This window comes from Pristis pectinata, chromosome 7 (genome assembly GCF_009764475.1).
Source record: "Pristis pectinata isolate sPriPec2 chromosome 7, sPriPec2.1.pri, whole genome shotgun sequence".
Classification (NCBI taxonomy): Eukaryota; Metazoa; Chordata; class Chondrichthyes; order Rhinopristiformes; family Pristidae; genus Pristis; species Pristis pectinata.
Genome location: NC_067411.1, coordinates 1,647,185 through 1,663,925, shown reverse-complemented (window position 1 = coordinate 1,663,925; position 16,741 = coordinate 1,647,185). Strand labels below are relative to the sequence as shown.

The following is a 16,741-nucleotide window of genomic DNA, read 5'->3' as shown; positions in this document are numbered from 1 at the left end:
GGATCAAACCCACTCCCCAACTCTTCCCTCGGGGCGGTTGGGGTTAACGGAGGATGCCTACACAGAGGAGTGTTGAGGGACATTGGATTAGACTGTTGTCCACTCACTGGCTTCATGCAGCAGTCAACAGATGACCCTTCCGAATCTCTGTAACATTGCTCTGACTGATTCCCTGCCGCCTCCTCTCTGCCTCCCAGGTAGAGCTCAGTTTGTTTGATTACCGCAATAAGTACGGTTCCATAGCAACCGGTGTAGCTCAGTTCTGGGCAGGTGACAGGCCCTCCTGAAATACCTCAATCAGAGTGTAATGCATGTGGCAACCTGCCACATTTACTCATCAATCACCACACTTAGTGAGCCTGCAAACCCCAGGGAGATACACAAGACCAAGGCCAGAGAGACCAGCACAAGGTGCACAGGCTAAAGCAGGGTCTGACATGCTGGCACAAAGCCAGCCAGACAGTTCTCTGAGAACAGCAGGGAGGTGAAAGGGGAACATTCTTCTCTGACACCAGAACATACAGCACCCAGCAACAAAACACTATCCACCCAACACTCAGACACTGAACAGCCCACTGCTCCTTCCTCAGCCTCCCTACTGATCTGTCATGACCTGGAGAATCAAGAACTACACCTTGCAGTCTGCTGTCCATTCAGTCGCTCTCCAGGGTCCATGTTTATGGGCTTATCCATCCCCTCTCTGCGATCTGGGCTTGTGGGCTTATCCATCCTCTCTCTGCGATCTGGGCCTGTGGGCTTATCCATCCTCTCTCTGCGAGCTGGGCCTGTGGACTTATATATCCTCTCTCTGCGATCTGTGCTCGTGTGTTTATCTGTTTGATCTCTGGGATCTGTGCCTGTGTACTCTCTGGGATCAGTGCTTAAGGATCTGTCCACCTTTTCCCCAGGATCCATCCTGATTGGCTCATCCAGGGCCCCCTCAGCATCCAAGCCAGAGCCCACCTGAAATCACAAAGCAAATTCAAGAAACAAAGTGCTGAGTGTAAAATCAAACCGACCAAAGAATCAAATGGGCACCCTGCCCTCCCCAGTACTCACAGCTGCTTGCAGGGTTACTACCCGGTGACCCACTCACGTCCTATCAGAACAATGAGCCCCTTCTAGAACTGGACAGCCCAGCACAACCCAACCCTCTGAGTTCTAGAGCAGAGTGAGGCAGCAGCATCTGAGTGCACAACACTGTCACTGGGTGAAGGAAAGGTTCCAATCTTAGAACTCACCAGGACAGGCGGATACTTACTGAAGGGAGTGGATTGCATTCCTCAGTGGACCCAGTCGTGGCATTCAGTCCTGTACATAACTCCCAACTCATCCCTACACCTCAACCCCACTGATTAGATTCCAGCAACCTCCTGCTACGTATCTGTTAGTTTACACATACACATCCCCGGAAACCCTCAACTCAATTCCAGTCTGCGCATCTGTAATAGAAACAGAAAATGCTGGAAATGGCCAGTAGGTCAGGTAGCGTCCACCAAAAGAGAAACCGGGTTCAAATTTCAAGTTGAAAATACTTCATACATCTGTATATAGATATATAAATATATCTGTTATCCTATATATGAACCCCCTGAACCCCTTGATTAGATCCCAGCCTGTAACCCACTCCCAGGGATCTGTTATTCTACATGTAACCCCCTGAATTCCTCAATCAGTTTCTTCCTCGCCATAATCCCACTTCCACGTGTTAAACAAATGCCTTCCTTTCTTTGCAAAGCGTGTTTTACATGACAGAACCAGGTCCAAGGTGACACACTACGTGGGTCAATAGACTTGAGTTGCTGAGAATGGGGATGGTGAGGTGGATCCAATGTAGCTACCCCTTCACCTTCCTAATTCTAGCATCACCCTTTCCTCCTTGCATCATGAGCCTCACACTCACCGTGACTCTGTCTCTGATCCTTGCTCTGGGCTTGGTCTTGATGTTGATGGATATATAGGGGCTAATGGGAGTGCATGGTCTTGGCTCCTCCTCCTCATATGCGTCCCCTCTGGCTACAGTGACCTTGCCACCTGCGTGTCCACAAAGGTCCTGAGTTAGTACAAATGAGCGGATAATGAGAAGGTCCCTGTGCACACTGCTGACAATCAGTTCAACATCATTCCCAGTGCCGGTGCCACTGTCAGGTTCACGGAGCATGTGTGACTCAGGCACAGCCACCATCAACTTGAAACCCAGCAGGACAGAGCCACCATCATTGGCACAAAGAGCATACATTTTATAGAACCATAGAACCATACAACACAAAACAGTCCCTTCGGCCCACCATGTTGTGCCGTCCATCAGACCACCCTCACACTACCCAACCCCTTCCTCCCGCATATCCCCCTATCTCACATTCCTCCATATGCCTATCCAACAAGCTCTTGAACCTGTTCAATGTATCTGCCTCCACCACCACCCCAGGCAGTGCATTCCATGCACCAACCACTCTTTGGGTGAAAAACCTCCCTCTGACATCTCCCCTGAACCTCACACCCATAACCTTAAAGCCATGACCTCTCGTCTTGAGCATTGGTGCCCTGGGAAGGAGGCGCTGACTGTCTACTCTATCTATTTCTCTCAATATTTTATATACCTCTATCATGTCTCCTCTCATCCTCCTCCTTTCCAGTGAATAAAGCCCTAGCACCTTAAGCCTCTCCTGATATTCAATACTCTCCAATCCAGGCAGCATGCTGGTAAATCTCCTCTGCACCCTCTCCAACACCTCCACATCCTTCCTATAATGAGGCGACCAGAACTGAACACAGTACTCAAAGTGTGGTCTAACTAGAGTTTTGTAAAGCTGCATCATCACCTCGCGGCTCTTAAACTCAATCCCGCGACTTATGAAAGCCAACATCCCATTGGCCTTCTTAACTGCTCTTTCCACCTGTGAGGCAACTTTCAATGAACTGTGAATATGAACCCCCAGATCCCTCTGCTCCTCCACACTGCCAAGTACCTTGCCATTCACCCAGTACTCTGCCCTGGAGTTTGTCCTTCCAAAGTGTACCACCTCACACTTCTCCAGATTGAACTCCATCTGCCACTTGTCAGCCCAGCTCTGCATCCTATCAATATCCCTCTGTAAGCTCTGACAGCCCTCCACACTATCCACAACACCGCCTATCTTAGTGTCGTCCACAAACTTACTAACCCAGCCCTCCACCCCCTCATCTAAGTCATCTATAAATATCACAAAAAGTAGAGGTCCCAGAACCGATCCCTGCGGGACACCACTAGTCACTGCCTTCCAATCCGAGGGCACACCTTCCACCACAACCCTCTGCTTTCTACATGCAAGCCAATTCCTAATCCACACAGCCAAGCTTCCTTGGATCCCTTGGCCTCTGACCTTCTGAAGAAGCCTACCATGAGCTGTATAAAACTTTGATTAGATTCCACATGGAGTATTGTGTACAGTTCTGGTCGCCCCATTACAGGAAGGATGTGGAGGCTTTGGAGAGGGTACAGAAGAGGTTCACCAGGATCATCTACAGGCAGAAGAGATTTAGTTTAATTTTGCATCGTGTTCGGCACAGACATGGTGGGCTGAAGGGCCTGTTCCAGTGCTATACTGTTCTATGTTTGATAAGAAGTAGAAGCAGGAGTAGGCTATCAGCCCTTGTACCTGCTCTGCCATTCAATGACCATAGCTGACATTATGTTGCAGTGCTACTTTCTTGATATCACTAGATTCTCTTAACATCTCTTAATAGATTCTCTTAACAGGAAGGGGAAGTCAGGAGAACACACACCAGTCCTCATTGAGGGGTCAGTGGTTGAAAGGGTGAGCAGCTTCAAGTTCCAAGGGAGTGAGCACGCCAGCGGCTCTACTTCATTAGGAATTTCAGGAGAGTTGGGATGTCATCAAAGACTGCTGCAAATTTCTACAGATGTACAGTGGAGAGCATTCTGACTGGTTGCATCGCTGCCTGGTACGGAGGCTCCAATGCACAGGATCAAAAGAGGCTGCAGAGGGTTGTAAACTCAGCCAGCTCCATCACGGGCACAACCCTCCCCGCCATCGAGGACATCTTCAAGAGGCCGTGCCTGAAGAAGGTGGCATCCATCACTGAGGACCTTCACCATCTGGGACATGCCCTCTTCTCATTACTGCCATTGGGGAGGAGGTACAAGAGCCTGAAGACCCACACTCAATGATTCAGGAACAGCTTCTTCTCCTCCGCCATCACATTTCCGAATGGTTCATGAACCCATGAACACTATTGTTCCTTTCTTTCTTGCACTATTTATTTATTTTATAATTTATAGTTTTTCATGTCATTCTACTGTACTGCTGCTGCAAAAAAACAAATTTCATGTCCTGAGACAGTGATAATAAACCTGATTCTGATCCAACAATCCACTGATCTCTGCGTTGAACATACTCGCAGCAAGTGAGGCCCACATCCCCTAGGCAGTGAATTCCAAAAATTCATCACCCCTGGGTGAAGACATTTTTTCTCACCTCAATGAACAGCCGATCCCTTACTTTGAGGCCTTGAACCCTGGTTCCAGACTCCCCAACAGGGGAAACATTATCCCTGCAACGACTGACAAATTTTGGATATTTCACCTCTTAAGAGAACACAGGCCCAATCTGTTTAACCTCATACCACAAAACCACTGTAGACACAGAGGTGTCCAGCACAGATAGGGGCCTTTCCCCCCACCTCGCCCATGCCGACCCTGATGCCTATCTATGCTAATCTCATGTGCCCACATTAGACCCACATCCCTCTACGCTTTTCCTATCCGAGTACCTGTCCAAATCCCTCTACCACCATCCATGAATCATTCTGGTGAAGCTTTGCTGCACTCCTCCATGGCAAGTCTGTCCTTCCTTAGGTAGGGGACAGACCTGTGCACAATACGGATCTCTCCCAGTTAACCATAGAACCATAGAACACTACAGCACAAAAAACAGGCCATTTGGCCCTTCTAGTCTGTGCTGAAACTTTATTCCGCTAGTCCCATTGACCTGCGCCCAGTCCATAACCCTCCAGACCTCTCCCATCCATGTATCCAATTTATTCTTAAAACTTAAGAGTGAGCACGCATTTACCACGTCAGATGGCAGCTCGTTCCTCACTCCCACCACTCTGAGTGAAGAAGTTCCCCCTAAACCTTTCCCCTTTCACCCTAAAGCCATGTCCTCTCGTACTTATCTCTCCTAATCTAGGTGGAAAGAGCCTACTCGCATTTACTCTGTCTATACCCCTCATAATTTTGTAAACCTCTATCAAATCTCCCCTCATTCTTCTATGCTCCAAGGAATAAAGTCCTAACCTGTTCAATCTTTCCCTGTAACTCAACTCTTGAAGACCCGGCAACATTCTAGTAAATCTCCTCTGCACTCTTTCAATCTTACTGATATCCTTCCTATAGTTAGGTGACCAGAACTGCACACAATACTCTAAATCTGGCCTCACCAATGTCTTATACAACCTCACCATAACATCCCAACACCAATACTCAATACTTTGATTTCTGAACAAAGGAGTCAGGTCCCTAAAGAACCCTTTGTTATGTGACAGTAAACCTTTCACTTTTGCAGGGACACTGCTTGCCATGATGGTAAGAAGCCAGTAGCCTGTCAATCTCCTCCTCCCAGTAAGCATGCAGCAGATTAAAAGCAAACCATGCATACTTTGAGAAGCTGCAATATAAAAGCTGGAGTTTACTGCTCATTCATCCAATGGTCATGGTCATCAGGTGGAAGAGTGCAAATGCTCAAGAGGTTTATTCCATATTAAATGGCTTGTTTATTTCACAAACTCCTTCCATTAACCTGATCAAAGAGGCTGTTAAACGTACCAGTTTTACACACTGTATTTGATAGTCTCCAAATGTGTTACCAATCCACCATTGCAGCATATGAATCTTTTGTTCAGCAACAACTTCAGTGAAACCTTGTGTTAGACGGCAGAGCCCTGGTGAATGTTCACACTAACCTGGGAGGCTTGCAGTGTCACCAGGTCCCATACATCTATGGAAAGATGATGCTACTCATATTCAAAACCCTTACAATAAAGCCCAACATACTGTTTGCCTCCCTGTTGCTGTACCTTACATGAGGACAACCGATGTTCTCTGATCAGCAACACCTTTCAATCTCCAATTGCTCCTTAACCGGCAGCTCCTCACTACTTACTCATGATTACCTGTTAAACATCCCCGACGGTAAACACAGAATAGTACAGCACAGGAACAGGCCCTTTAGCCCACGATGTCTGTGACGACCAAGACGTCAATTTACATTTAATCCCATCTCCCTGTACATGGTCCATGTCCCTCCATTCCCTGCCTGTTCATGTGTCTGTCTAAATGCCTCTTAAACGTTGCTGTTGTATCTGCTTCCACCACCTCCCCTGGCAGCGCGACCTAGGCACCTACCACTCTGTGTAAAAAAAACTTGGTATTGGTATTGGTTTATTATTGTCACTTGTACTGAGGTCCAGTGAAAAACTTGTCTTGCATACTGATCGTACAGGTCAATTCATTACACAGTGCAGTTACATTGAGTTAGTACAGAGTGCATTGATGTAGTACAGGTAAAAACAATAACAGTACAGAGTAAAGTGTTACAGCTACAGAAAAAGTGCAGTGCAATAAGGTGCAAGGTCACAACAAGGTAGATCGTGAGGTCATAGTCCATCTCATTGTATAAGGGAACCGTTCAATAGTCTATCACAGTGGGGTAGAAGCTGTCCTTAAGTCTGGTGGTACGTACCCTCAGGCTCCTGTATCTTCTACCCGATGGAAGAGGAGAGAAGAGAGAATGTCCCGGGTGGGTAAATCCCCTTTAAACTTTCCTCCTCTCACCCTAAACCTATGCCATTTGACATTTCTACACTGGGAAAAAGATTCTGACTGTCAACCCTATCTATACCTCTCATAAATTTTATAAACTTCTATTAGGTCTCCCCTCAGCCTCTGATACTCCGGAGAAAACAACCCAAGTTTACCCAAGCTCTCCTGATAAACTAATACTCTCTAATCCAGGCAACATCTAGGTGAACCTCTTCTGTACCCTCTCCAAAGCCTCCACATTCTTCCAGTAATGCAGTGACCAGAACTGCAGACAATACTCCCAATGTGGCCTGACCAAAGTTTTATACAGCTGCAACAACTTTCCAACTTTTGTACTCAACACCCGACCAATGAACGCAAGCATGCTGTACTACCTGATCCACTTGTGATGTCACTTTCAGGGAGCTATGGACTTGCACCCCAAGATCCCTCTGTACATCAATGTTCTGAAGAGCTCTGACATTTACTGCATACCTTCCTCTTGGATTTGACCTCCCAAAGTGTAACATCTCACATTTGCAGAGTCGTAGAGCACTACAGCACAGAAACAGGCCCTTTGGCCCATCCAGTCCATGCTGCCTGATCTTCTGCCTAGTCCCATCTATCTGCACCTGGACCATATCCCTCCAAACCCCTCCCATCCATGTACCTATCCAAACCTTTCTTAAATGTTACAATTGAACCCACATCCACCACTTCCGCTGGCAGCTCGTTCCACACTCACACCACCCTCTGAGTGAAGAAGTTTACCCTCAGATTTCCCTTAAATATGTCACCTTTCACCCTAACCTATGATTTATGAGCATTTGGAGAAGCATAGTCTTATTAGGGATAGTCAACATGGCTTTCTGAAAGGCAGGTCATGCCTCACGAGTTTAATAGAGTGACAGGACAAATTGATGAAGGCAGTGGGGTGGATGTGGTATAGATGGATTTTAGCGAGACGTTTGACAAGGTTTCCCATGGTAGGCTCATTCAGAAAGTCCTGAGGTATGGGATCTATGGAAAATTGGCTGTGTGGATTCAGAATTGGCTTGCCCATAGAAGGCAGAGGGTGGTCGTAAAAAGGGAGTATTCAACCTGGAGGTCGGTGACTAATGGTGTTCCGCAGGGATCTGCTCTGGGACCCCTGCTCTTACTGATTTTTATAAATTACTTGAATGAAGAAGTGGAAGGGTGGGTTGGTAAGTTTGCAGATGACACGGAGGTTGGTGGTGTAGTAGATGGCGCAGAAGGTTGTCACAGGTTGCAACGGGATTTAGACAGGATGCAGAGCTGGGCAGAGAAGTGGCAGATGGAGTTCAATCCGGAGAAGTGCGAAGTGATACACTTTGGAAGATCAAATTTGAAGGCAGAGCACATGGTTAATGGCAGGATTATTAGCAGTGTGGAGGAATAGAGAGATCTTGGGGTTCAAGTATACAGATCCCTCAAAGTCACCTCACAAGTGGATAATGCGGTTAAGAAAACGTATGGTGTGCTGGCCTTCATTAGCCGGGGGATAGAGCTCAAGAGCCGAGAGGTAATATTGCAACCTTTAAGATCCGGTTAGACCACACTTGGAATACTGTGTTCCGTTCTGGTTTCCACGTTATTGGAAGGATGTGGAAGCTTTGGAGAGGGTGCAGAGGAGATTTACAAGAATGCTGCCTGGATTGGCGAACATGTCATGAGGAGAGGTTGAGCGAGTTAGGGTTTTTCTCTTTGAAGTAACAGAGGATGCGAGGAGACTTGATAGAGGTGTATAAGATTATATCTTATCCACTCTGACAGCTAGTACCTTTACCCAGGGTGGAAATGGCCAATACTAGAGGTCACCCATTTAAGGTGCATGGAGGAAAGTTCAGGGGGGTTGTTAGAGGTAGGTTTTTTTTTAGACACAGAGTGGTGGGTGCCTGGAATGCACTGCCTGGGGTGGTGGTGGAGACTGATACAATAGGGTCATTTCAGAGAGTCTTAGATAGGCACATGGATGAAAGAAAAATAAAGGGTTAATGGAGGTGAAGTAGAGAGGGGGATAGATTGAATGGGGATAAGGTTTATATAGGTCGGCACAACATCATGGGCCGAAGGGCCTGTACAGTGCTGTACTAGAGCATAGCACAGCACAGAACAGGCCCTTCGGCCCACAATGTTGTGCCGACATAGCTAATCCCTCCTACCTACAGAATACCCATATCCCACTATTTCCCTCTCATTCATGTGCCCATCCAAGCCCCTCTTAAAAGCCATCAATGAATTTGCCTCCACCACCCTATCAGGCAATGCATTCCAGGCATCCTCCACTTTCTCAGTAAAAAAAAAGTATCCGTCATGTCTGTTCTGAACCTACCCCCCTCTCACCTTAAATGCATGCCCTCTGGTATTGGATCACTCAATAATGGGAAAAGATATTGCTTGTCCACCCTATGTAAGCCCCCCCCATAATTTTATACACTTCCAATAGACCACCCCTCAGCCTCTGCCGCTCCAGAGAAAAGAGCCCAAGTTTGTCCAGCCTCTCCTGACAGCACATGCCCTCTAATCCAGGCAGCATCCTAGTAAACCTCCTCTGCACCCTCTCTAAAGCCTCGACATCCTTCCTATAGTGAGGTGACCAGAATTGCAAGCAATACTCTAAATGTGGCCTAACCAGAGTTCTATAGAGATGCATCATAACCTCTTGACTCTTATACTCAATACCCCGATTAATAAATGCAAGCATTCAATAAGCCGCCTCAACCACCCTGTCTACCTGTGTAGCCACTTTCAATGAGCCATGGACTTGCACGCCAAGGTCTCTCTGCTCTTCAACACTGTTAAGGGTCTTGCCCTTAAGAGTGTACTGCCTCCTGACATTAGTCCTACCAGGGTGCAACACCTCACATTTACCCAGGTTAAACTCTATCTGCCATTCCTCAGCCCACATCTGCAGCTGATCTATGTCACGCTGTATCTGTTGCCAGTCTTCTACACTATTCACAACTCCACCAATCTTGGTATCGTCTGCAAACTTACTAACCCATCCATCAACATACTCATCCAGGTCACTTATGTACATCACAAACAGCAGAGGTCCCACCACAGATCCCTGAGGAACACCACTACTCACAGACCTCCAGCCCAACTAAGTCCCTTCAACCACCACCCTTTGTCTTCCACAGGCAAGCTAGTTCTGGATCCACACAGCCAATTCTCCACTGACTCCATGCATCCGAACTTTCTTGATTAACCGATTATGTGGGACCATGTCAAATGCCTTCTTGAAGTGCATACAGATGACATCCACAGTTCTCCCTTCATCAATCTCTCTCGTCACCTTGTCAACTCAACCAGGTTAGTAAGACACGACTTGGCCCGCACAAAGCCATGCTGACTTTCCCTAATCAAGCCATTGGATTCCAGATGCTCGTATATCCTATCTCTAAGAATTTTCTCCAGCAATTTCCCTACAACTGACGTGAGACTCACTGGTCTATTGTTCTCTGGATTTTCCCTTGTTCCTTTCTTAAATAGAGGAACAACATTAACCACTCGCCAGTCATCCGGGACCTCACCCGTGAGGACACAAAGATACTGGTCAAGGCCCCAGCGATTTCCTTTCTCGCCTACCTCAGTAACCTGGGGTATATCCCATCGGGCCCTGGGGACGTATCCACCTTAATGGGAGTGTAACTGATACACCAATCACAGTGTGGGGGTATAACTGATGCAACTGATCAAACATAGCACACAGAACAGCACAGCACAAGAACAGGCCCTTTGGTGATTTTACAGAGAACCTGGAAAATAGAAAGAAAAACGGGCTCCCTCAGTGGAGTCACATATGACCACAGACACATACCCTGATCCTGAGGAGAGCGTCTCTCACCATCCCCTGACTCCTCTTCGTCAGTTCTGCTGTCAGAATCCGACGTCAGATCCTGTGTACTGTAGAGGTTTGCATCACCAAGGTCCTGCCTCTGGAAGTCTTCTGCATGATCTGAACTGTCAATAACATAACAGGTAAAAACAATTTATTCCATGGATGTTGGGTGAGAACTCTTGCAGTGTGGTACTAACCCTCCCAGGCAGGTTGGAGCTAGCTTCTGGACATAGTTTGTGCCAACTTGTATCCTCCAAGTGTGATTGGTCCACCAGTTACAGCCATGCACTGTGATTGGTCTATTGGTTATACCCCCACACAGTGATTGGTGTATCAATTACACCTGTGCATTGCAATTGGTCTATCTGTGCATTGCAATTGGTTACACTCCTACAATATGATTGGTGTATTGGTTACACTCCCACAATGTATCAGTTACCCCCCACCCCACACTGTGTCTGGTGTATCAGTTACCTCCCTCACACTCTGATTGGTCTATCAGATACACCCCACAATGTGATTGGTGCATCAGTTACACCCCCACACTGTGATTGGTATATCAGTTACCCCCCTCACACTCTGATTGGTCTATCAGATACACCCCACAATGTGATTGGTGCATCAGTTACGCTCCCACACTGTGATTGGTACATGAGTGACCTCCCCACCCCCCACAGTGTAATTGGTGTATCAGTTACATCCCACACTGTGATTGGTGTATCAGTTACACTGCCAGAATGTGATTGGTCTATCAGTTATACCCTTGCACTGTGATTGGTGAATTTGTTCCATACCCCACCAAATGATTGGTTTCTCAGCTGTCCCTGCCACACTGAGTAAAGCTCGATAAGTGCCCAGCTCCTGATCATCCATTGTACGTACTGTTGGAAAGGTTCACCACGTCTTCCAGTGTCAGTCTCACACCCCACACCTGGTATCCTGGAGGAGCCAGGATTCTTGCCCAACTTCAGCATGTGATGCTTGGGCTGGCACACCCGATCCACAGCACACTCCTCCTCAGAATCCTGCAAAGGAGACCTTGTGTTAACCCAGGCAGGCAGCAGCTCCAAGTGGACAGCAGAGGGCTCCCGGTATCCCCTCCCACCCAGAGTCAAGGTCGAGTTTATTGTCATATGCACAGGTGCAATGAAAAACTAATCTGCAGCAGCATCACAGGCACATAGCATCAGATACACAGTATTCACAAAAAAAAACATAAATTAAACATAAATTATACACAAATTTTACAAGAAAGAACACATTTAGAACAAAAGACAGCAATGTCCATTTCAGTGCTGAGTGATCAAAGTGGTCCCAGTGTTGCTGTACTGAGGTAGTGATTAGGGTTGTGCCGGTTGGTTCAAGAACCAAATAGTTGAAGGGAAGTAACTGTTCCTGAACCTGGTGGTGTGGGACTTCAGGTTTCTGTACCTCCTGCCTGATGGTAGCTGTGAGGAGATGGCATGGCCTGGATGGTGGGGATCTTTGATGATGGATGTTGCCTTCTTGAGGCAGCACTTCCTGTAGATACTACCAATGGTGGGGAGGGATGTGCCTGTGATGTATTGGGCTGAGTCCACTACTCTATGCAGCTTCTTACGTTCCTGTGCATTCGAATTGCCATACCAGACCGTGATGTAACCAGTCAGGATACTTTCAACGGGACATCTGTAGAAGTTTGTTAGAGTGTCAGTGACAAGCCAAACCTTATGACACCATCAGGTTCAAGGCCCACCAGTGACTGAATTCATTCATTCATGGGATCCTGGCGTACCAGGCAAGGTCAGCAGACATTACCCAGCTCTACCCAGCCCTGAGAAAGCCTTCATGAACAGCTGGCTGGTTTGGTTTTTTGCCAGGATACATTGCCACAGATATGGGGTCACACATGGTCAGTACGGACATTCGTGAACCAGGGCTTTCATGTCATTCTGGTCCTTCCGTGCTCTCTATCAGATGGGGGAGTGGGTAGAGGAATGGAGTACGTATAAGGAAGGTGACAGGACAGGAGCACAGACAGGGGGTGGGGAGCAGCAGAGTGCATGCACCACCAGTGGGGCGGGCAGGTTGAGTCTGTGGCAACTGATGAACAAACCAACACGAATGACTGGCCTACTACAGCTGTCTTTCTGAGCCCCGCTGATCTGTGCCTAACGGTACTGGGAGGAGTGACCACCAGACGGAGTTATCAAAGCTCAGAAGGAGATAGTAAGAAATAGGAGGACGAGGAGGAGGCAGAGACACAGTCCCTCGGACCTGCTCTGACACTGTTAAGATCAAAGCTGATCTCAGACTCGATGAGCCGAATGGCCTACTTCTGCTCCCTTGTCTTGTCTTGCCTCAGCTCCACTTTCTTCCCTATTCCCCATTACCCTTGGCTCCATTCCATTTGTCTGTCTCAGTGCTGAGAATGCCTACTGACCCCAGTTGCCAGTGCTCTCTGGGGCAGAGAATCCCAAACTTCACAGCCCACTGACTGAAGTAATTCATTCCCATCAGTTCATCCAACTGCAGCTCCAGCTCCCTAATGCTGTCTGTTAGGAGCTGCAGCCGGATGCACTTCCAGCAGGTGTAGTCCTCAGGGACACTGGAGGTCTCCCTGACTTCCCACATCCTACAGGAGGGACATACTTCAGCCCTGACTGCCATTCCCACTGTTCTATGCAAAGAAAATTACAAATAAAAAAGAACGAAAGAGAACCTAGCAGAAGAAGCCTCCGCTCACCTTCTCTGCCTCTTGAGCCAAAGCCTCAGCTCCCCACTCTAACACTGCCCACTCACACGATGGCCGCTCCGCTTGACCCTAACTTCATTTTATTGGCAGCTGCTACCTAATTATGCAATTAGCTAATCATTGGGCCTATTAACTCACCACAGCAGCAACAACTACAAAAACAAGCCTACCTTTTTAAACTGCTTCCCTTAGGATTCTCCTTTATCCTGTCTGCCACGGTTCCTTGTTGCTCTTCTAATTTCTGTTTTAAGTGTACTCCTAAAACTCTTATATTCTTCAAAGGACTTACGCGATCCCAGCTGCCTACACCTGACATATGCCTCCTCCTTCTTCCTGACCAGTCCCTCAATATCCCTTGTCACCCAGGGTTCCCCACTTTGCCGTCCTTACCCTAACAAGCACATGCTCATTTGACCAACGATTTTGACCTAATGGTTGCATGGTGACCAGTGCCAGAAGTTACATGATCCAAGGTATGTGGCATTTAAATAAAGACAGACAGAAAAGGAGGGAGGCAGCCATGATAACAAAGGATGACACAGGGTGGCAGTAAGGAAAGCACTTGGCACTGAACTAACATCGATATACAAGAAGAAAAGGGACTGATGTCCTGGTTTACAGGCCTCACCTGCTATCCGCAACAGCAAAATAGCTGAACAGAGAATTAATCCAGAATTAAGAAGAGCTTGTAGCAAGGTTACTACATAATGGAGAATATTAATGTTTACACAGACCCGGGGATAGCAGTTTGGAGAGTGAGGTCACACACTACCTGGGGCAGGCATTTGGAGAAATGTGTTATGGAACTCACAATTTTATACCTTACCTGATGAGTGTTGGTTAGTGATCACTGAATGAAAATTGACCACAATATGATAGAATTCTGGATGTATTTTGTGACCCCCCCCCCTCACAAAATGCACCACCTCACACTCATCAAGATTAAAATTCCACCTGCCACTGCCCTGCCCAGCTTACCAGCTGATCAATATCACTCTGAAGCCTAAGACCACCCTCCTCACTGTCAACATCACTAATTTTGTGTCATCTGCAAACATACAAATCATATCTCCCACATTCACATCTACATGGCTAATGCATCCAACAGTGAGGGTCCCAGCTTCTGATCACGGCCGCAGTCGGCCATGATCACCCTACTTTGATTACCAGGCCTACTTTGGATCCGATGTGCCACATAACTGCTGGTCTGAACACACAGCTAACACTCTACCGTCACACTGTGACACTTTACTCTGTACTGTTATTGTTTTTACCTGTACTACATCAGTGCACTCTGTACTGACTCAATGTAACTGCACTGTGTAATGAATTGACCTGTACGATTGGTTTGTATGACAAGCTTTTCACTGTACCTCGGTACAAGTGACAATAATAAACCAATACCAATACAGGCATCTGACAGAGGATAGTGAGCGGAGAACTATGATGCTCCCTACGGCTATTATCCCGATGACACTGCAATCTGAGCTCAGATGTTGAGCAGGGTGGAGAACTGAAATGGATTTTTAAACCCACCTTAGCTTAAGGAGAATATACATGCAGGGGAAAGCTGGAGATAATGCACCTTGTGGTAGTTCAGATGAGACGTGTCGATCCCCAGGCTCTTGTCCAGCAGCCACAGGGAGTGGAGGATGGCAGTCACTGATGTCCTCACCCGGATGGTGGAGCTGCGGACAGGCAACCTCTCCACTTTGTACGGCCCGTACAGCAGTCTTCGTTCAGACCATCGAATCATCCACTCCAGCAGCTTGGCTGTGTCTGGAAACCTGGCCTCCAGCTCGGGGGTGAGGTCTTCATTCAATAGAGATACCACAGGGGCAGGGGCAGGGGCAGGGGCAGGGGCAGGCAGACCATTGGGCACTGTCCCCCACTGCCTGGACACATCCAGTGGACCAGACGGAGACTGTAGCCTTGACCCAAACAGGCCACTGGCCCTGCCCCTGGCCTGAGCACCAACAGTGGGAAAGCAGCTGTGGAGACTGTGCTCAACAGGTGGCACCTGTGGGCGGCTGGTGGAGTGGAGTGCGCCTGGAACAGGGGAGAAGACGGCAGCCTTTGTCCTTCCCCCACAGCTCCCACTCTCGTTCTGATGCAGGTCGGACGTCAAGCTAGAAGAGCTCTTCGCTATGGAGACATCCTCCGACATTCTCACCCTGCCCTGCCGCCGCTTCAGAGTGCTCTGAACGTGGAATGCCAGTGAGTTGAGTTCTTGTTCCCTCAGGTATCTGGAGCAGCAGGTCAGCAGTGGGACGTTGGGGCTCTCGTTCACCACCTGGTCTCTCTCCAGCAGGTAGCTCAGGAACAACTCCAGGAAGGTCACATACTCCTCGTCGTCACACTCAAACTCCCACGACCCCACCAGGGGCAGCTGAGGCCTGTCGCCCTCTGACTCCCCATCCATTCGACACGCTGCGGCCTCCCTGCTGCCTGGATCACCGTCTCTGGCCCCTAACGTCCTGTGGTCATTGGGCTGTGTGTCCCTGCAACACAAAACAAAGCTGCTGCCACACGTAGTTATACTGGTTTATACCCCGCACTGATACAGCAGAGAGAGAGGCCACTCTTAGAGATAGGAGGTTAAACCTAACTGATTAGTTAAAAACCAATAAAAGAGTAAATGAAAAAGCCTTAACCACTTGAACATACAAGTTAAAACCTGCAGTGTGGGGGTACTGGAGGAGAGCATGTGATCCCAAATAATGACATTGCAGTAATTTCCTGCTTTGTTAGTACTGAGTCCGAGTACCTGGATCAGGCTAACAGTTCTACCGCTCAGGCTGACAGCACAGGAGTAGGGGCTTCGGCCCATCGAGTTCTTACCAACCATGAAGCACCCAATCCTACTTTACTCTTACACTCATACATCACAGAAACAGACCCTTCAGCCCAACTTGTCCATGCAGATCAATGTGCCTAACTAAGCTAGCCCCATTTTCCTGCATTTGGCCAATATCTGTCCAAACATTCCCACAAATCCCTCTTACACTCATCTCATTTTATTCTCCCCACATTCCCATCAACTGCCCCCAGATTCTACCCCTCACACACACACTAGGGACAATTTACAGCGGCCAATTAACCCACCGACCCGCACATCGTTGGGATGTGGGAGGAAACTGGAGCACCCAGGGGAAACCCACACAGTCACAGGGAGAATGTGCAAACTCCACGCAGACAGCACCAGAGGTCAGGTTTGAACCCGGGTTTCCGGAGCCGTGAGACAGCAGTACTATCTGCTGCACCTCTTGTTCTACCTAGCAGTTTACATGTGGTCTGTATTCAGGCAGGTGTGGAGACCCAAGATACATAGTAAAGTCGT

At 47.9% G+C, this 16,741-nt stretch overlaps 1 protein-coding gene across 1 annotated transcript in view; it reads right to left on the bottom strand.

Moving 5' to 3' along the window:
- The window catches only part of cplane1 (ciliogenesis and planar polarity effector 1), a 158,175-nt gene that overhangs the window by 36,613 nt on the left and 104,821 nt on the right, over positions 1-16,741 (bottom strand). The window contains 5 exon segments of the mRNA XM_052019796.1: positions 635-963; positions 1,904-2,034; positions 10,647-10,789; positions 11,550-11,692; positions 14,987-15,902. Of these exon segments, the coding sequence (XP_051875756.1) occupies positions 635-963; positions 1,904-2,034; positions 10,647-10,789; positions 11,550-11,692; positions 14,987-15,902 (1,662 nt within the window).